Source organism: Elephas maximus, chromosome 2 (assembly GCF_024166365.1).
Source record: "Elephas maximus indicus isolate mEleMax1 chromosome 2, mEleMax1 primary haplotype, whole genome shotgun sequence".
NCBI classification, from domain to species: Eukaryota; Metazoa; Chordata; class Mammalia; order Proboscidea; family Elephantidae; genus Elephas; species Elephas maximus.
This window is the reverse complement of record NC_064820.1, coordinates 156,600,950-156,623,692: the sequence shown is the minus strand read 5'-3', so window position 1 is coordinate 156,623,692 and position 22,743 is coordinate 156,600,950. Positions and strand designations below refer to the sequence as shown.

The following is a 22,743-nucleotide window of genomic DNA, read 5'->3' as shown; positions in this document are numbered from 1 at the left end:
GAAGTTTGGGAAGAGACAAGCTAGGTATAAACTGGCCTCAAAGTGAAAAACAACATTATCTGGAAACATACAATTTGTTAACAAATCACCTGCAGAATCTTTACCTGTACTTTAACTCCAAATAGTAAACTCAGCAAAAGTGTTTTGATAACGCAAATTCTTATGTACTGGTCCCACAGACCAGATGAAACAAAGGGCAAGGTGTGTGATAACTCTGCAGGGCTCTGTTACCTGCTCATCTAGCAGTGCCAGTGGCTGTTTACAGCCTGGGAGGGGCTGAGTTGTGGTGAGAACCTTCCAACTCCTGACAGTCTCCCTCACAGCATGCCAGCTTGGATATTGTTCTAGTTTCCCAGAACAAAAGAGTCTCCAAAACAAATTATAAAAAGCATTATATATATATATAAATATACATTTCAATTACAATATAATATATAAATACATAAACTTTTCAATTAAAATGTTTCTTCTCTGAGAAAGAGGAGAAAAGCTAAGGACCCCCACAAATATCCAAGCATATGGAGACTTTGGGCCTGTTCCCCAAGGAGGAAAATTCCCAATGTATTTACTAACCCTATGGAAAATGCGTTGCTTTGCTAGCTCCCTGTTTTCTATCCCTCTGTCCACCATCTGCAGACAGCGATGCAGCAGCTTGTTCTGAAGCTCAGGCTGGTCTGCTTTCACACACCTGTAACTTTCATCCTTTGCCTTGTGTAATAAAATTAATCTTGAGCAAAGATCTAATTTATTTTCTGCTAATCTCAACAGACTTTCTTACATACTCCGAGAGTATACTTTAAAGCCTGTTCCAAAGCTGCTTCTGCTTCAGTCCTACCACCATCCCATGACTATTTTCCACTCGGAGGAATTTGCCAATATTGTCTAACCTGTCCTGATCTGTGTTGTACATTGCTTAGTACCAGACATGAGGTGACCTTGGCTCTCCTGGAAACCCGAGAAGCACATCAGCCCGTAACACGATGCCTTGCTCAACAGATGTGGGTGAGGCCAGTCCTGTTCCAAGCGTTCTCTGGTACACTTGGAGGGGCCAGGCCACGTATAGACCACAGTGAGAATGACCCCAAGCCAGATATTTAAGAAGAACAAGGGCTGTCATGAGAAGGGAAACTAAAACCAAACCAAACTCATTGTTCTCTAATCTATTCCGACTCATAGCGACTCTAGAGGATAGACTAGAGCTGCCAACAGGGTCTCCAAAGCTGTAAATCTTCACAGAAGCAGACTGCCACATTTTTCTCCCACGGAGTGGGTGGTGGATTGGAAGTGTCGATCTTTGGGTTAGTGGCAGAGCAGTTTAACCACTGCACCACTAGCGCTCCTAATCAGAAGGGAAGCCAATCCCAATATGTGGTCAAAAGCCCTAACACTGGGTATATACTTTGACCTAGAAACTCTTCTAGGAATTCATTTTCAGGAAATGATTATGAATATAAGATTTAGTTACATGGAAGACAACAATAGCTTTACTTATAAAAAACAAAAAAACTAAAACAACCCAAATAGTGTGAAATATTTTGTTGTTTTTAGGAGTCATCAAGACATTTCCAACTCATAGCGACCTATGTATAACAGAATGAAACACTGACTGGTCCTGCACCACCCTCACAATAGTTGCTATGTTTGAACCCACTGTTGCAGCCACTGTGTCAGTTCATCTCTTTGAGAGTCTTCCTCTTTTTACTGACCCTCAACTTTACCAAGCATAATGTCTTTCTCCAGGGACTAGTCCCTCCTAATAACATATCCAAAGCAAGTGAGACGACGTTTCACCATCCTCACTTATAAGGAGCATTCTGGCTATACTTCTCCCAACACAGATTTGTTCGTTCTTCTGGCAGTTCATGGTATATTCAATATTCCTTGCCAAGACCATAATTCAAATGCATCAATTCTTCTTCAGACTTCCTTTTTCATTGTCCAGCTTTTGCATGCATCTGAGATGACTGAAAATACCATGGGTCAGGTTCACCTTAGACCTCAAAGTGAGACCTTGCTTTTCAACACTTTAAGGAGATCTTTTGCAGCAGATTTGCCCAGCACAATACATCATTTGATTTCTTGACTGCTACTTCCATGGGCATTGATTGTGGAACCAATATTGCAACTAGAGGCTTCAATTTCTCTTTCTGTTCTTTTAGCTTCAGAAATGCCGAGCGTGTTCTTCCCTTTTGGTTTTTTTAATTCAGGTCTTTGTACATTTCATTATAATACTGTCTTAGCCTAGGTTCTCTAGAGAAGCAAAACCAGTGCAGTATATAAACATACAGAGAGAGAGCTTTATATAAGGGAAATGGCTAACATGGCTGTATAGTGTGAAAAGTCCGAAGTTTGTGGGTCAGGCTGGAGACTTCTCCTGACTCATGTAGCTGCAGGTACCAGTGAATCCAAGATCGGAAGGTCAGGTAGCAGGCATCTGGTTCACAGGCTGTGGAGGCCGATGAATCCCAAGACTGGCAGGTAAGACTGCAGGTAAGTTGCTAGCTCAAGTCCCTAGAACTGGAGGTCAGATGAACAGTAGCCAGCTGCAGTTTCCAGATGAGCAAAAGCCAGCGAGCCTTGCCAGAAGGTCTACCTATATTGGATGCAGGTCCCATCCCCAAGCCAACTCACTGGCTGCTCACAACAGATCTCATCATGGAGGTGATAACATTATATCAGATCTCATTATGGAGGTGATTACATGATTAAAAAGCCAGGCTATATCATAACTGCCAAACCACTGAGGATCATGGCCCAGACAAGTTGACGTACAACCTTAACCATCATAAATACTTTGTTTTCTCAAGCCGTCCTTTGAAATCTTCTCTTCAGCTCTTTTACTTCCTTTGGCTTTAGCTACTCTATGTTCAATAAGAAGTTTCAGAGCCTCTTCTGACATCCGTTTTGGTCTTTTTTTTTCTCTCCTGTCTTTTTAATGACTTTTTGCTTTCTTTATGTATGATGTCCTTGATACCCAGTAACCCCCGTGCTGTCGAGTCGACCTCAATATCATCCCACAATTCATTTGGTCTTCAGTCATTAGTGTTCAGTGAGTCAAATCTATTCTTGAGATGGTCTCTAAATTCAGATGAAGTATACTCAAAGTTATACTTTGGCTCTCATTGGCTTGTTTTAATTTTCTTCAGTGTCAACTTGAACTTGCATACAAACAACTGATGGTCTGTTCTGCAGTCAGCCCCTGCCCTTGTTCTAACTGACGATATTGAGTGTTTCCAGCATCTCTTTCTACAGATGTAGTCGATATGATTCCTATGTATTCTATTTGGTGAGGACCACGTGTACAGTTGTCAGTTATGTTGTTGATAAAAGGCATTTTCAATGAATAAGTCATTGGCCTTGCAAAATTCTATCACGTGATCCCTGGTGGTGTTTCTATCACCAAGGCCATGTTTTCCAACTACTGATCCTCCTTTGTGTGTTTTTGCATTCCAATCACCAGTAATTATCCACGCATCTTGATTGCATCTTAGATCAATTTCAGACTGCAGGATTTGGTAAAATATTCAACTTTTTCATTTTTGGCATTAGTGGTTGGTGCATAAATTTGAATAATAGTCATATTAACTGGTCTTCCTTGTAAAAAAAACCCATAACCCGTTGGCATTGAGTCGATTCCAATCCGATAGGACACAGTAGACTGCTCCATAGTTTCCAAGGAGTGCCTGGTGGATTCGAACTGCTGACTTTTTGTTTAGCAGCTGTAGCACTTAACCACTACACCACCAGGGTCTTATCTGTAGGCGTATGGATGTTATCCCATCACAGACAGTGTTGTATTTCAGGACAGATCTCAAAATGTTCTTTTTCATGATGAATGTGACACCATTTCTTTTCATTTTGTCATCCCCGGCATAACAGACCATATGATTATCTGATTCAAAATGGCCAGTATCAGTCCATTGCAGCTCACTAATGCCTAGGATATTGATCTTTATGTGTTCCATTTCATTTTTGATGATTTTCAATTTTCCTTGGTTCATACTTCATAAATTCCACGTTCTGATTACTAATGGATGTTTTGCAGCTGTTTCTTCTCATTTTAAGTTGTGCCATACCAACAAATGAAGGTCCCAAAAAAGCTTTACTCCATCCACGTCTTTCATGTCTACTCTACTTTGCAAAGGCAGGTCCTCCCCATTTGTATTCTGAGTACTTTCCAACCTGAGGGGCTCATCTTCCAGCACTGTATCAGTGTTCTGCTGCTGTCCGTAAGTTTTCCACTGGCCAACCTTTTTTTGAAAATAGAGTGCCAAGTCATTCTTCCTAGTCTGTCTTAATCTGAAAGCTCTACTGAAACCTGGCCAGCATGGATGGCCTGCTGGTATTTGAAATACTGGTGGCATAGCTTCCAGCATCACAGCAACATGCAAGCCTCTACAGTACGACAAACTGACAGACAAGTGGTGGGGCACTAATATACCAACGTATAACCATATGATGAGACAGTGTAATGTCTTTTAAAGCAGTGATGTTCTGGGGGCAGAGAAGAGTCATTCTCAAGAGTTCTAAGGAAGATCATTACTTTTGAAATACGTGGGGTTAAAAAACATTTTTTTTATATATTACAAAGAGAAAGAAGCCAATCCAGATATGGAACCTCTCTACTAAAAAAAAAAAAAGCAAATCACTGCCCTACCCAAGGTGCCTTTACTATACCTTGTGAATAATAATAATATACCACCATACAGCATTTACTGAACAGTTACTCTGAACGAGGTACTCTTTAAAGTACCTTAATCCTTCCAACAGCCTATGTGGTAGAAACTGTTATTATCCCTGTTTTACAGAGGCAGAGACTGGGGCCCCAAGATGTTAAATAACTTGCCTCAAATCCCACAGAGCTGGTAAGAAGCAGAGCCAGAATTCACACAAGGGCAATATGGCTCCATGGTGTGTGATTTTAACCATTCTGTTCTACTGTACATCACTTAACATACATATGTCTATGAGACATGTCTACTTCCCTTACTCAATTCTGAACTCCTTAAAGACAGGGTCTTAGAATCTTTATCTTTCCAGTCCCTGGTAGGCATTGTTTATGTGTCAGCTACATGAATAAACAGCCTTGGTACTTTCATGTGATTAAATAATAACAGTTGCAGCAGCTCTTAGCTATTGGGTCTTGCTGAGCTCCTGGCCTTGTGCCAGATGCTTAAATGCATCATTTCATTTAATCCATGGACCTTCCCTATGAGGTGGGTACTATTATCCCTATGTGACACATGAGCAAACTGAGGCTCAAAGAAGTTAGGTGACTTGCCCAACCAGTGGCACTGCACAAGAACCCAGGTCTGGCTGACTTCAGGTAGAGCTTTAGCCCTCAAGTCCTCTACTGCCCTAGTCACCTCTTTGCCAAAGCTAAAACAAGACTGAGTGTTTCACGTCCTGGTAACTGATCATTGCAAAGAATTCAGAAATCCTGAGATTAAAAAAAAAGATGTGATTTAATTGTGGTGATTACACTTGGGTTGTCAGGACAGGAATGGTTATTATTCTCTAATTCATGAATTAATTTCAAATATTCATTAAGGCACGGTAGTAGGTAATGCAGTCAGGAGAGCAAGGTGCTGCCCTCCCAGAGTCACATTCTAGTGCGGCATGTGACACACTAATATGCACTCAATTACACGCTGAGAAAAGGAAAAGAAAGTGGTTCTATGGGAGCCACTGAAAAAAAGACAGCTCGGAAGATTGCCTGAGCTGAGCTTTTATTGTGCAGCAGGAGGTGAAAGGCTCAGTTCTTTGCCCATAGATCTGTGACCACTGGCCCTTGCCTTTCATTCTCAGCAATATTGCTTCCTAGTCTATCAGGCTCACTCAGCATTGGAACCTGGGAGGGCGCAAAGGCACACAGTTCTGAAGACCACAGAAGGCCGGGAGCCCACTGAGACTGGTCAGAGGTGTCCACCCCAAACAGCACAGAGGGGATCTGGGATGTCCCTTGAGCATCATGCTGGCCCTGAGCCACAAGACTCACGTTTCTCTGTGGACTGCACAGCGTGGAAGAGCGTCAGGGGCCTCTCGCTGCAGGATGGAGGCTTGGAGTCACTGCTCTTCTTCCGAGACAGGTGCAACTGGGCATTGGTGAGCGGCGCATCTGGCACAGTGTTAAATATCTGCAAAGAAAGTTCCACAAAAAGGTCACACACTTGCATGAACGAAGGAGAAGGCACACACCTGAACCAGCACAACTGAAGGCTTGGAGGCATCTTGGAATCAGCAAGATCTAAAATGACCACTAGCATTTAATCAGGACTTTATTTTAAACATCTCTAGGAACTGGCGTTAAACATTCTCTTTTGGAGGCTCATCCCAGAGCTTGGGAAACATTCACTTCCATTTCTAACCACCCCTGTTATAACTTCAGCTCATCTCCTTTTTGCTCTTCTCTCCAGGGGAAGTGTAAAGCAGCTGTGCTAAGTATAAGCCATTGACTGTTAAAACTGCTTAAAGGTTGTTAATTTTTATTGTGGTGAAATATATATAACAAAATGTTTGCCATTTCAACCCATTTTTACATGTACAACTCAGTGACATTAATTACATTCACCATGTTGTGCAATAATCACTACTCTCTGATTCCACATTTTTCCAATACCCTTAACAAAAACTCTGTAGCCCTTCAGTACTTACAGCTTTTTGACTATTTTTGTCCACAAACAATTAATCAAAATCCCTTCACTTTTGGTTCTGTTTCCTAGTTCTTGGCAATTACTTCACATTCTCCTTAGAATGTGAAACGTGCATTTAAGTAACATTCCCAAAGGAATCCAACAATCACCAGCAGGGGCACCGTTTCCCAGTCCTCATCCGTTACCTCAGACGGAGCATCCTTTTTGATCAGCAGCTCTGTGTTAGCTTTGATGCTGAGCTTTCTTTTTCTCATTTAAAAGGTAGAGAAAGTTTTTTTTTTCTTTTTTCACCCTTGATGATAACAGTAACATATAAATATTACAGACTTTTTAAAAAAATTAGGAAAGTATCTAGAAGAAAACAGAAAAGCTCCCCAAATTCCACAATGTAGAGATAACCAATGCTAACATTTAGATTTGAATTTCTTATGAGCTTTTTTTTTCCAGCTTTATTACTACTTTTTAAAAGTCTATGGTAAAAAAAAAAAAAAATGAGAGAAAATTAATAGATAAAACCATGATAACTTCTCATCTTTTCTTCCAGAGATAAATGTGTGGCAGAGTTCAATAATAACGGCCAAAATGTATATGGTGCTTACTGTGATTAGATACCTCCCTGCACTGAACACTCCCTAGGGACCAGCCACTGTACTGTGTGCTTCACATGTACCGTATTTTTACACAAATAACACGTACCTTCCACACTCCTTTGCCAATCGTGCCCTTCCCCTGCCAGGTATTTTTGTAAGGGCACTATGCTAGTTTTTTTTCCATACTAAAAAAAAAAACTGGCATAGTGCGTGCTTATGAAAATACCTTGAGGCGAGAGGGTATGGTTGGCAAACAAATGGAGAAGATGTGTGTTATTTGCATAAAAATATGGTAGCTCACCCAGTTCTTCGCAACCTTGCACAACAGGCGCTGCCCTCACCATTTTATAATGAAGAACCGAGGCACACAGAGGTTAACTAATTTGCCACAACCACAGACATAATTACAGTTGATAATATAGTTCTTCAGATTCCTTTTTAAATGCATATAACAACACCCATTCATTCCATCAATAAAGATCTTTTGAGCATTTACTTTATACAAGGCACTCTGCATATCACAATGAATGAGGCAAACATGGTCCCAGCCATGAGAGAGTGTACATTCCAGAAGCTACCATCTAGTTTGTCTTTGCCATGCCAGACACTGGACTAAGTGCTTTGTATGAATTATCTCATTAAATGGCGAAATACACTTAAAAAAAAATTCAGTCCTTAAATTTGTGTCCTACAGATTTCACTAATATTGTAACACTTTCTTTTTCTTTAAAAAAAATCTTCAAAAGATGATTCGTAATGGCTGCATAACACCCCCCCCCCCCCCATATTAAGATATGGATATCCCTGGGTGGCACAAATGGTTTGCTCTCAGTTGGTAATTGAAAAGTTGGTGGTTTGAACTCACTCAGTGGCACTGTGGAACAAAAGGTCTGGCAATCTGCTTCTATAAAGATGACAGCCAGGAAAATGTTTTGGAGCTGTTCTACTCTCTATAACACATGGAGGGGTACCAGCAGTTGGAATTGACTCAATGGCATCCAACAATGACAACATATTAAGATATCAGGATTTATTCATCCAGTCATTAGCTCTTTGGAGCTAGCCCCCTTCTAGATGTTGTCTTTCCAAGGAAGGAAAGAGAACAGGATGAGTAACAGCAACGTGGTGGTGCTAACCCACTCCCTTCTCCTTTGAATGGCCCTAGACACACCAGAGTCTGTCTCATGATCCTCTCCCCATTGTGTGTGTATTTAAAAGCAGAACTCGAAAGCTGATAAAAAGAAAACAAACTCTTAAGAACTGTAAGAATTTCAGCTGAAACAGCTGCTGTTCGTGGATTGGCAGGTTCTTGGGCTAAAATGATGCCAGCCAGCTGGTTAAGTCAGTCTTGCTCCCAAACACAGCTGTCCGAAAACAGCATTATCATATTTTCCCCAGGGGACTGAGATTTTTCAACAAAATAAACGGAATCACTACACAGTTGAGTTGAATTGGGGCTAGGGTATAAAGGAGAGAAGGAGACTTAAAACAAAACCACCACAACAACAACAACAATAAAAACTGGGTTCCAGAGGAGCCGGAACCCCTAAAAAATAAGTTTACCAGTGCCACACATGTCTCTTACCCTCTTATGGAGTCTCTGTAAGTGGAAGAAAAGAGAAAGGCTGTGGTTGTTGATGGTCTCCAGTTCTGATGCCCCTAAAAAACTTTCTCCCATTTAGCTGGTTCCCCAAACAATGTTGAGTCATGGCTACTCCAAATGACAACCTAACCAGGTACCGTTGTCATTGTCATTTTAAAATGGTTTCCATGTATGAGTGTTTGCACCTGCCAGGCACTGTGCTAGGTGCTTTACATGACTTATCTCTATGCAACAGGTCAACTCTACATAGTAAGTATGGTGACCACTTCACGATGAGAGGTTTCCTGGCCTGACACCTAGCTAAGAAGGAGTGGGGCCAAGAGGGGAGCCCCCAGGCCTGCAGTTTCTAACAACCACACTCTCCACCACCTCAGCTGTTGTTCAGTTCATCTTTCCTAGCCAATCTTCTCTACAGAAACCAATGTCTCAAACCCACAAGTATGGATTTCAACAAATAATGGTGTCCATTCACACCCTTCTGTCTCTGGCCTCAAGTACAGCATCTTCAGCAATCCCCAGCTTGGAAAATGAATTCAGAGTTAGTGATAAGCCTGATTCTCATGCTCCCCAACCCCACCACTTATGTCTGGCCTCCAAATTTTGTTTCTCTTTTCTTAATGAGTTACAGAGAATGAGATCCTCTCCCAGCTGTAGTGGGAGTGGAGGAAATGTATGTATATTTTAATTTCAACTGTCAAACTGGAGTAAATGCTAGAGAAACAAAGAGGAATAAAATGTGAAGAAGGACCATGAACTTAGACAGATGCATGAAAAATTGCTTCCAAAACAATGTTTATACACAGCAGAGTGGGAAGAAACATGGAAACACCAATGAGGGATAATTTCGTTCTGCTCATTGACTGTTTTTTCTAAAATAAATGTTATTCCAGCTCACTAGAATTAGCTCTGAAAGAGTACAAGTGGTTTGTGATAGGCTGCTAACCTAAAGGTCGGCAGCTGAGGAGGCGGGGCCAAGATAGCAGAGTAGTCAGATGCTTCTGGTGATCCCTCTTACAATGAAGACCCCCCAAAAAACAAATGAAACGATTATATATATGACAAGCTAGAAGCTCTGAACATCAAAGGCAAAGTTAGGAAATCGGACTGAGTGGCAAGGGGAGGGAGAGACAGTTCAGAAGCGGGTGAGGAGTTGTTGGAGCTAACTTGGCAGGACCCAGTGCCCTTCAGGCACAATCCGCTGGAGCGACCCCAGCAGGGCTGACGGTAGCGTTAGGGACGCAGTTTCCTCAGGGAGAAACAGCAAACCACACAGTCTACTCACACCTCCGGGACCAGAGAATAACAGCCTTCTTGGCAAAAGCTAAGTATTTGCATTGATTTCACCACGGCCCCAGCCCCCAAGCCGGCTTCAGTGGCTGTTGACTTCCCTGGGCCTGAGATAGGTCCTGCTGCGCACACTGAGCCATTCTCCCGGCCTTGGAGAAGGAATAAATTAACAATTGAGGGAAAAGATGACCTGCCAGCTCCACTAAGCTGGGAGCTCAGGACAAAAGTGGCTCCTATCCAGGCACAAGTGGTCCGAGGACTTTGAACACCTTTCGCTCCTGCATGAACCTGTGTAGGCCCATTTCAGGAGATTAGGCCTTTGTTGGCATACTGCAACAGTGTATGTGCTTGAGATCTGACTTCAAGTGTTTCAACTGTGTGGTGGAGAGGTGGGTTTTTGATGTTTGACACCACTTTGCCTATTCAACAGGGTCCTCACCTACCCACATCAGGGGCCTAAGGACTGCTGGCTCCACCCACGTCACCTAGCCACGCATGACAGGGGTCCAAGGAGAAGTTGTGCCTCCCAGCCCTTGCAACTAAAAGCATTGGGTGCCCATGGTCCGGCTGCAGAACCCACCCGTGTGCTCTAGGGAACAGAGACGTACTTTCCTAACATACTTAGTGGGATAGTCGTCAGCCCCCTGCCTTGTTCAGAGTGTGACCCCCTGCTGCAACCAGGTACCTGTGCCTACACCAATCACCCCTGTCCCTCTAAGACTGTAGGACAGAGCCTGTACCACACACTTGATGATCAGCTACCTGGACACCTGAGCTGAATCCATACAAGAAAAGTGAATGGACTCCTAGGCTCATATGTTGGTAACAGCTCAAGCCATCTGATGACAGGACGTTAGAGCTTCAAAGACACAAAAAATCAAGCTAGCTCACTCAAGCAGCCTATTTGGGCATATCAAAACAAAACAAAGCAAGAAGCTAGGGCACTGTAAGCAAACATAAAATAAGCTAATACAATAACTCATAGATGGCTTGGAGACAACAGTCAATATCAAATCACATAAAGAAGCAGACCAAAATCACTTCAACAAGTTCTCAAAACAAAGAATCAAGGCATCTTCTGGATGAGGTTGTATTCCTGGGATTACCAGACACAGAATACAAAAGATTAATATACAGAACTCTTCAAGAGGTCAGGAAGGAGATCAGGCAAATCACAGAACAAGCCAAGGAACACAGAGATAAAGCAGTTGAAGAAATTAAAAAGGTTATTCAAGAACATAATGAAAAATTTAACAGGCTTCACAAATCCATAGAGAGACAGTAATCAGAAATTCAGAAGATTAACAATAAAATTTCAGAATTAGACAACTCAGTAGAAAGTCAGAGGAGCAGAACTGAGGAAATGGAGGGCAGAATTAGTGAGATGGAAGCTAAAGGTTGGCAGCTTAAATCCATCCAGTGGCTCCAAGGGAGAAAGACCTGACGATTTGCTTCCATAAAGATTATAGCCAAGAAAACCCTGTGGAGCAGTTGTACTCTGTAATACAAAGTCGCCATGAGTCAGGGGCCAACACAACGGCAGACGCCAACGACAACGTGAATCAGCTCTAGAAAGAGGGCAATTTTCATGATGGGCAGGAACTACAGTCCTGAAACCAGTTCTCTGGCTTTTATTGTGAGCCAGGCTCAGCTTTAAGAAGAGCTCTGATAGGGTTATTCTCAGGATCAAATGCAATAACATGCAAGCGATCACACTATAAAATGTAAAGTGCCAAACACGGGAATATCCTCATTATTATTACACATTTTTTTCAAGGTGCAAGAGCACCTTTGTGAATTACGACTAGTCAGAGCAGACAACATAAAGTTTCATTAAGAAGTCTGGGAAATCATTTGCTAAATTACTTTTGTTCATTTAATTGATAAGTGAAACTGGAACACACGCAAGTTGTTTAAACAAACACACAAAAACAAACAGACCAAAAAAACCTCAAAACAAAACAACTCCAAACTCGTTGCCGTTGAGTCGATTCTGACTCATGGCGACCCCATGTGTGTTAGAGAAGAATTAATTGCTCCATAGGGCTCTCAAGGCTATGACATTTTCCAAAGCAGATCACCAGGCCATTCTTCCAAGGTGCTTGTGTGGATTTGAACCACCAACCTTTTGGTTAGTAGTTGAGTGCTTAACTGTTTGGGACTCCTGCAAGTGTTTAAAGGCTGCTTACTGCTGAGCCTTTGTCTAGCCAGGCCAAGAGTCTGCCTCTATGATAAAAGTTCCGGTTGGAATTCTGATGAAAATCTGAATTATTCCCAATTTGGTAGGTTATTCCAATCCTATGTAGTTTAGAAGACACGATTTCAAGAGAATTAAATTTTCTTCAGTCTACTGAGAAGATTTACTGTATAAATGGCCCTGCTCAATGATGGAATCATGAATGCATATAATCTATGAGTAATGGATTTATGGTTTTTTACCATTTGGCTGGAAAAGTCCACTCATTTCAAAGAGACTTTCCAAATTAACACACAAGGAGGGGGATTTATTCTGTACCTCCCCGCCCTCAAAAAAAACCATTGTTGTCGAGTTGATTCTGACTTATAGCGATCCCATAGGACAGAGTAGAACTACCCCATACGGTTTCCAAGGAGTGGCTGGTGAATTTGAACTGCTGATCTTTTGGTTAGCAGCCGAGTTCTTAACCACTGCACCTCCAGGGCACCAGTGCCCTGTTAACATTGCCCAAACTTACAAACTAATTCTGACTTGGGAATGCCTTGGAGATAAAAGTTAGAGGAAGACCATAAGCCTTTTGAAACTACTGGGGAATAAGGTTGTAAAATAAAAATGTAACTCCTGGTAACCCTTCCAAGTACCCCCAATTAGCGGACCCATAAATGCCAAGCTACTGCCTCCCCCAAGCCATGGTGCACAGTAGTTAGGAACTTGGCCTCTGCAGTCAGGCAGGCCTGCCTGAGTCCTGGTCCTGCAGTTTACTCAGTGGACAACACCTATAGCTACACTGACCTCACCATCACTGTCATTGACATCATTGCCATCATCACCATAAAATGCAGGAAGTGAATTTAAAGTCGTTATATGGGTAGAGAGCAAACAGGCTTTGGAGCTAGATAGACTTGGGTTCAAATCCTAGCTTTGCCAACTACTAGCTCTGTGATGTCAGGCAAGTTCCTTAACTCCTCTGAGTCTGTTTCCCTTCTGCAAATGGGATCTAAGCATTTTATGTGCATTATCTTTTCAACATGCAGAGCTGTTGAAAAGATAATGCACATAAAATGCTTAGCACAGTGCCTGGTATAGAACAGGCAGGAGGTAGAGGTGGCAAAAACAACAACAAAAATAACCGAACTTTGTTGAGTGGCTACCATGCTGAGTTACAGCGAAACCTGTGAAAGCTGGAGCCTGTGCTAAGGCGGAAACCTCTCAGAGAAGGAAAATTCAAATGTTTTCCACTAAAACGGGCAATGGAAAAGTGGTAAGGCTGCACCCTGTCAAAGGCAGAAAACCTGCGACACCTGGAAAAACAAGGCAGTTTCATCAAGTTCCAGCTCTCACAGGTTTCACTGTATTTACATGAGTTATCTCATTTTTTTTTTTAACTTACAAAAACACTATTAGAGAGGTACCATTATTCTTGCCATTTTATATATGAGGAAAATGAGACTCAATGTGATTAACCGAATTGTCCAAGGCCACACAGACCAGAAGTACAGCTGAACTGAGACCTAGGCAGCTTACTGTCTGGGTCTTAACCATTTGTGGTCTTTATGTTGTTGTTAACTGCCATGGAGTTGGCTCTGACTTATCCTGACTGCATGTACGACAGAACAAAATGCTGCCCTGTCCTGTGACATATTCCTGATCATTGGTACGCTCAGATCTACTGTTACAGTTTCTGTGTATCTCCTGACACCATATTGGACAATATTCTGTTGTGATCCGTAGGGTTATCTTTGGCTAATTTCTGGGGGTAGATGACCAGGCCTTTCTTCCTAGTCTGTCTTAGACTGGATGCTGTGCTGAAACTTGTCCTCCATGAGTGGCCCTACTAGTATTTGAAATACTGGTGGCAGAGCTTCCAGTATCAGAGCAACATGTAACCCACCACAGTATGACAAACTGACAGATGGGTGGTGGTACGGTCTTTACACCTATTATTAATTTTTAGGGTCAGAGGACAAAATGAAGAGATCATAAGTTTGGACTCTGATGGACCTGGTTTAGTCATTCACTACATCTATGACCTTGAGTAAGTGAGTAAGTAAATAAGTGAGTAAGTAAGAGTAAATTCTCTGACCTTCAGACATCTCATCTGTAAAAAACTCCCAGGGCTATTCTGAGGACTGAAGACAATGTATGCAAGGCACCTAACACATGGTTTGGGACTTAGTATTCAATGAAGAAGGAGAATTACAAAGTACAAGAAAGGAAATAACTAGAGACTCAACAATGAATTATTTGTAGTCAGGACACAAGGATTTAATTTTTAAGTGTAAATTTAATTACTGCTCTTTGCAAAACACTGATCCTAACTGATTACAGCACTGCTAGAATTTGCTGTCCTTTTTTCCTTGTGTTGTCTATAAAATTCAAGTTTCACTAGCCCATCTTGACATTGTAGAGCATTGACACGGAATTTGTTCTTAGCCATGCCACATACACATTTTTATACCTTTCCAATTCCGTCTTGCACATATTCGTACAATTTAAAAGGGTTAGGAGTCTCCCTGTAATGTGTGTGGTTTATTCTTTATTATGTGCTGTGATTTTTATGGAAGGAAAATTAGGTCATGGTGAAGAGTTGCTGGTCTATAACTGCAAGTAGCTCTGAGACAATAAATCAACAACAGAGACCTGGGGACTACAACACAAAACAGAAAGACTTCTGTGTAGAGGAGACTATTTTCTTGAGACACAAATGCAAGCAACAGGGTCCCAAATAATAAGGCGTTGGCTTGTTTAATCTGAAAACCATCTGCTTTGGGAGAGAAGCGCTAGGACGAATGCCCGCGGCTCACACACTGTCTACTCATTCTCACATCAGACCCTGGAGTGGAAGACTGTTCAGGGCACTAGAAGCCAAAAACCCAGTGCCTTCCCACTGAAAAACCAGGCAAGTTTTAGTAGGGCTCATTTACTGTAACAGTTAAGAAGCCAAATCCAGAGCCTGTAGCTACAGGGAGGTTTTTTAAGGACAGTTGGAAGTCCAATGTCCTGTTGATACCAGCATTTTGGCAGAAGGATTGGCAATTTGGAAAGCAGTTTGGGGAGTTTTATTAAAAATCTCTCAAAAAGAACCAATTACATTTAGCAACTGAGGGTGTATACAGTCTGGGTAATCCATAGGATGCTGTGATTTTCCATATCTCCAGAAAGATTCTATTTTCAGCTATCTTTGCTGACAAAGAGGAACAGACTGAAACACAACAATAATCTTCACCCCACTTGGGCAACGTGAAAGGAGCTTCACAATTAAAACAATGATTGGTTTATCTGGGGTTTACTGGGAAGGATACACAAGTTCAGATCCACAACCTCATCACACTAATAGAGAGTATCTGACACAGCACTTGCCACTAAAAACAATACCAAACCAAACTCTGTATCAGAAGAATTCCAGCCCAACCTACAAGTAAACCTAGCTTGCTTCTAAACCTAACAATGAGAGGACCAAAAACCATACACTCAGGAACCAATGAGAGAAAAGTAACAAAAAAGTAAGAAACAAAAAATCAATGAGCAAATGAGAAAAGCCAGACCATAAGATACAGGATTAGCTTACTGAGCAGCAACAGTACCAGGGACTCCCCAGTGTAGTAAAAGCTTCCAGGCACACCTTACTGTTGTTGTAGTTGTTATTATTAATTTTGCATATCAACAACTGCTTGAAACATTAAGGAAATGAAATGCAACTTATTAAACACCCGTCAGTTGCCAGAAACTGTTCAAATCAACTGCATTTGCTTAATTGATACACATTTTGTGTGCCAGTTCCAACACTGGTGCAATAAATTTCAATGCCACCAACACTCTGGTAGAAGTACACAGAGGCAGGTTGGTGGGCCCAAATCAAGTCAACTCAGGCCAAATGCATTGAAAGGCACTCTCATTTCATTGGGCCTGCAAAGCTGCTTAAGACTTGCTGCTTACATTGTTGTTGTTAGGTGTCATCGAATAAGAAACGACTCATGGCAACTCTATGTACAACAAAGCACTGCCCGGTCCAGTGCCATCCTCATAATCGTTGTTACGCTTCAGCTCTCTGTTGCAGCCACTGTGTCAATCCTTTCACTGACCCTCTACCAAGCATGATGTCCTTCTCCAGAACTGGCCCCTCCTGATACATGTCCAAAGTGCGTGAGACAAAGTCTCACCATCTTCGCTTCTAAGGAGCATTCTGGCTGTACTTCTTCCAAGACAGGTTTGTTCATTCTTCTGGCAGTCCATGGTACATTCAATATTCTTGGTGAACACCATAACTCAAAGGCATCAATTCTTCTACTGTCTTCCTTCTTCATTGTCCAGATTTCGTATACATATGGGGTGACTGAAAATACCATGGCTTGGATCACGCATAGCTTAGTCCCCAAAGTGACATAGCTGCTTTCCCCACATGACTGTCAGTTTGTCATACTATGGTGGCTTGCATGTTGCTGTAATGCTGGAAACTATGCCACCAGTATTTCAAATACCAGTGGGGTCACCAATGGTAGAGAGGTTTCGGCAGAGCTTCCAGACTAAGACAGACTAGGAAAAAGGACCTGGCAGTCTACTTCTGAAAAAACTGGCCAGTGAAAACCTTAAGAATAGTGGCAGAATGTTGTCTGGTGTTTATAGTAGGTGTTAAACAGGGTCATCCATGGTTGTTAACTTTCCGTCCTTGACATAGCCACTTCAATGCAATTATGTTAAAAAGGGGCACTGATTTTGGGGGATTGACAGCTCAAGGATCAGCCCTTACCTCCTGTAAAGAAAACCGAAGGACTGGAAAATGTTTTGTAAAACATCAGTAGGCATTAAAAGAGGTAATGCTTACAAAGCATACAGTGCACAGGCACACATGTTCAAACACACATCCCGATTGATGTGCAGGGAACTTGAGTGCCGCAGTCAACAGAAATGTGAGGAATTGTTACAGAACAAGCATGTCTAATCCTACTATTATATGTTAAAGTTTAACAGTAAGGTAGCTCTCTCTCACACATATATGTACATGTTATTGACCTGAAATGTCATATTATACACAAAGTATGAAAAAAGGCAGGTTTTTTTTTTTTTCTAATATAGTTGTTCTTCCTAGATGTCTAAATTTTTCAAAGTCACTGGCAAGTTAACCTTTAAAGAAATAAATAAAAGAAAAACCTTGCAAGAAATAGCAGGGTTTCTGGGCTTTGGGGTATTTTTGACAATGGCAGCCTTCAATGTTTTGCTTTGTTTTAAAATCTTAACTAGAAGTGTATAAATACTGGTAACTTCTGCTAGACCCCCAAGCATTCATCTACTTGATGTTTAAAGGCTCAGAATAGGATACTGAGCTCAGTATGATAAGCTGTGAGTTTGGAGAAAGATTCTTTCCATATGGAAATAGTCATTTTAAATAACTATTTGGTTGTGGTAGATCTTAAAACAAGCATGGTAAAGAGCCAAAAATCTTTGCCCTCTTAATTTTCAACTCTGAGAGCTGACTACAGGTAGAAAGAGCCAGACTCCCAAGTCTATTCTTTTTTAGTCCTCATGTAACCCAAGTAAAGTCCAGGGTACAGGATACTGGCTACTTAAAACTTCACTTATTGTTGCTTCTAGAGGAGACTGACTACTTTAGCACCAAAAGAGTCATTGATGAAGTTATGAGCTAGTATTTCCTCTTCGAAGTCTGGCAAGAAGAACCACACAAACACCAATAGGACCATTCTCTACCCTATCACAAGTAAAGCTATAGGTCAGAGGTTACGCTCGCTGAATAAGACTTTTTAATATACAACCACAAGTTTACAACAGTATGGTCAACTCTATAGTTTTGTTATTTATTTGAAAAGTGGTTTGGGTATAATAATCAGAGCGTAATTTGGTTCAGCTTCCAGGGTTGTCTTTCTAAAGTGCTGATATAATCATTTACCCCTCTACCTGGAAACCTCTGAGAGCTCCCAATTCTCATGAGTAAATTTCAAGCCTTTTTGTAGCTTTCAAGATCCTTAACAACTGGGTGAAATCCAGCTGTCTGACAACATCTCCCACCACTTGCTAGCAAAACTAACAGTTCATCTACAACCATGTAATTTTAATATTCATGACTTGATTAATGTTGTTCCCCTGGAAGGCCGTCCCTCCTGTCTCTACTCCTTCTCTGCCTAAAAAACTTCTACTCATCTGTCAGAGCCCAATGCCAGCAGAATTTAATTCTTTCTCCTGAGTGTTCCCATAACACTTTATCCACCTTACTGAATGACACTTAGCACAGCTAACGAAAAGGTCAGCAGTTTAAATCCACCAGCCGCTCCTTGGAAACCCTGTGGGGCAGTTCTACTCTGTCCTCTAGGGTTGCTGTGTGTTGGAGTCGACTCAATGGCAATGGGTTTTTTTTTTTTTGGGGGGGGGGTTAATACCCTCTTAAAATATAAGTGTCTTTTAAAAAAAAAAAAGGTCCTGTCTTATTTTTCTTTAACCAATAGTAGATGCTCAATAAATATTTATTATATAGAATAAAGATAAACAAGAGTAATTTTAATAGTTTGGGTTTGGAAAGCAGTCCTAGGTTCAAACCCTAGTTTCTCTCCTAAAAGGCTGTTTTTTAAACTCTCTGCACTTCAGGTTCCTATTTTCAAACCCAGTGCCATCGAGTCGATTCTGACTCATTGTGACCCTACAGGACAGAGTAGAACTGCCCCATAGAGTTTCCAAGGAGCCCCTGGCAGATTTGAACTGCCGACCCTTTGGTTAGTAGCTGCAGTACTTAACCACTACGCCACCAGGCTTTCCTATTTTGTAAAACAGAGCTAAAAATACTGACCTTACAGGGTTGCTGTGAAAATCAAAAGAGTCGATCGGCATAAAGTGCTTAGCACAGTATCCTACAGATGGTAAGCTGCAAATAAAAAGTTTGCTATTGCTATCATTATTATTTCTGGACTATGTACATCAGGAAGATTCATTATCCTCAACTGAATAAATATGTCAGTGTTGCACTGCCAATATGGAAAAGAAAAATTGCCATGAATACCCAATCACAATAGCTTATCTGGCTTTTTCCTCTCTGACTCCTCTTACTCTGGGATATTTATTTCCTAGAACTGTGCCAAGCATGGCTCTTGTCCCTGGGTCTGTCTGAGAAGGTAGAGAACAGACTTTCTGGACCATCGTAACACGGTAAGTATGTGGTTAGTAAGCTTAATCTGACCAAAATCAAGCTCTGTGTGAAGCACACCACTGAGGCTCTCATGAAGGAGAAACATGTGGGTTCTCTGTGAAAAAAGAGGCCCAGCAGGGGATGTTTCTAAACTCACAGGCACTGTTTCAAGGGTGTGCAGATGTGTCAGCAACTACAGAAAGGAATTCATCTTCATTTCCAACCCTTGGGCAGAATGTCTAGTGTTAATACTTAGTAAAGAGAGACAGAGACAGAGAGAGAGACAGAGAAGAGAAAGATGAGACCACAGCTTTAGTCAGAACTCAGAGGTCTTTTTCCTTCTCTTGAAAAAATATATATACTTTAAGTAAAAGAAACCAAATTTCCTGGCTTTTATTTATTTATTTATTTATTGTGCTTTAGGTGAAAGTTTACAGCTCAAGTTACTTTCTCACACAAAAATTTATATATATATATATATATATATATATATATATATATATATATATTGTTACGTGACCCTAGTTGAAATCCCTATAATGTGACAGCACATTCCCCCTTTCCACCCTGGGTTTCCCATGCCCATTCAACCAGCTCCTGTCCTTTTCTGCCTTCTCATCCCGTCTCTGGACAGTTGCTGCCCATTTAGTCTCCTGTATCTATGTGAACTAAGAAACAAACTCTTCACAAGTATTATTTTATGTTTTATAGTCCAGTCTAACCTTTGTCTGAAGAGTTGGCTTCAGGAATGGTTTTAGTTCTGGGTTAACAGAGAGACAGGAGGCCATGTCTTCTGGGGTTCCTCTAGTCTCAGACCATTAAGTCTGGGTTTTTTTGCATGAGTTTGAGTTCTGCACCTCATCTCCTGCTCCGTCAGGGACTCTCTGTTGTGTTCCTGTCAGGGCAGTCTAGTTTGTTTCTTAAATGTCAATTTTAAAAACAAAGATGTTTTTCCAGCTTTAGACATTTATGAATTAGTTGTCCATACTGAGGCTTACAAAGGGTATCTGAGGCCTGGGACTGTCACTACCACCAAATGTTTCATGCCCCCTCATTATGTAAATGCGGCAATGCTGACACACAGAAGAGTACTTTCCATAAAAAATACTAAGGAGTCACCTGTGTTCAGCACAAGCCACTAATAAGAAAGCAAAGCCTTCCACACAGGGAAATAAGCGCAAACCTGCCAGCGATGGGAATGTGAGGGATAATGGCAGATCGTTTGCAGAGATGGCTGCCAGTAACTCCTCCATCATTGCACAGACTGCCCCTCCCATCAAGAGGTCAAGTCTATATTCCCACCTTTTGAATCTGGCTGGACCTCCGATTTGCTTTGGCCAACAGAATGTGATAGAAGTGACGTTTTACCTGTTCTAGGCCTAGGCCTTAAAGAGGCCTTCTGTTTTTGCTTTCTGGATGTCGGGGCTAGACTACTGAGTAATAAGAGACTACATGGAGATAGCGAGAGAGAGGTCTCATGGAGGAGAATCAAGATGTCCTAGCCGGCAGGTAGTACCAAAGTCCTCCAGCTCCGGTAGAACCATCCCAGTTGACACTATGTGGGACACACATGAGCCCTCCCCAAATATATGACCCACAGAACTGTGAGCAATAAAATCACTGTTGTTTTAAGTCACTTGGTTTGAAGATGGTTTGCTACGCAGCAATAGATAACTGAAACAGACATCTCATAGTTCATATTTTCTCTATCTATAATTTTTTTTTTTTATCTATGGAACAGATCTACTGGCTAGACACTTGGGTCTCCATGCCCTCTGTTAGCACTGTCTTCTATTTCTTTCTGAATCCCTCCCATGGCACAAAGTATAAACACTTTTAAAATGTTCTTTACAACATGGGAGCATATTATGCTGGAAAACTTGGGGGATACACATTTAAGTCCTGTGTTAGCGCTTGTTTTAAGCACAAGGTCATATGCCATCAATTGCTTCTTGCTGGTGGGCAGATGGCTAAGGTGCTGCTGGAAAGCATTTCTTCAAGAGGGATTTCAGGATTTTCTCCAACTCTGATACTGAAGATTGTAAAGAAAAGTAGTCACTCCTGGACATTTGTGTGTGCGTATTTCAAGACAATTACATAAAACCTAAGGAAATGCTCATTAACTATTGTTAATTAAGATGTTAATATTATGGATTTTAGAGATCAAGTCTCTGACGAGTTTCTGAGAACATACAATGTTCTGGATTTGATGACTGAAGGTAACTTCTATCGGCAGAAATGAATTCAATCAAAGGGTTATCTCCAGAACACCAAGGCCAGAGCAGGTCATGGGTGCTTAGAAAGCCCAGGAGGTGAAAACCATGGGTTTCCTGATGAGGCTGAGGTGGCATCTGCTTGCTCCATGCCAAGACATATCTGAAGCTACAAAAGAAATCAAGCTGCCATTCTAAACTTTTTACCAGAAAAGCAAACCTGATGAATACTAAGGACTTTCTCCCAAAATAATGTACATACACAAGACCTGCCTATAACTGTGGGCCATCAAGTACCTCAAGCTGAAAACTCCCTCAGGACTAAAAACACACACTTCAGTGTGGCCTTCTTCCTGGAATGCTTTCACTCGCACGCCTTCCCTGGCTTCCACAGGAACATAAATTTTATTGTGACTCATCCCACCCTCTGGCACAGATTAATGAAGAACATATAATGAAGCATTGTAATACCTTTTTTATACACACATTGCCAAATATATATCATCGAGTAACATAATTTATAATCCTCTAAGCCAGATGAGTATTTTCACGAGTCTTCTTACCCGCATATTCATAAGCCTGGTCAAGCATTTCACACTTTATTTCTATATTTTGTGCCTAAAGCAGAGATGGCTGCTTGTTTATATGAGTTTCAATATTGTTACTAGTAGCACCAGGTCTTTCTGTCATGCTACTTTGGAATATGTTTTCTGGTTTTGAATGCCCAAGGACACCTAAAATAATTATAGCTCAAAAATTACACACTGCCTGCCAAAAGTTCAAATATACCCTTTAGAGGCACAAACACAATCAAACCACTTACTTCTTAGAGATCTGTCTCAACATTTAAAATCATTTCATTTAAGAAATGATTAAGTTATTTAAAAAGTACCATGGGCAGCGGGGGGAGGGGGCGCAGATGTGACATTTGATTTGGAGATGGACTTGGATTTGAGATGTTTCCACACAATTCTGTTAATATTGATAAAAATAATGGTTAACCTTTATTGAACCTTACTACACTCCAGATCCTTGGCTAAGTCCTTCATATACATTACCTCTTTTAATTCT

At 41.3% G+C, this 22,743-nt stretch overlaps 1 protein-coding gene across 9 annotated transcripts in view; it reads right to left on the bottom strand.

Annotated features, from left to right (window-relative positions):
- ARHGAP26 (Rho GTPase activating protein 26) overlaps positions 1-22,743 on the bottom strand; it is a 536,050-nt gene that overhangs the window by 129,600 nt on the left and 383,707 nt on the right. For all 9 annotated transcript variants that reach the window (XM_049873956.1, XM_049873958.1, XM_049873960.1 and 6 more), the window contains exon 19: positions 5,999-6,137. In XM_049873956.1, coding sequence (XP_049729913.1) covers positions 5,999-6,137 — 139 coding nt within the window. The remainder of the gene's footprint in view (positions 1-5,998; positions 6,138-22,743) is intronic.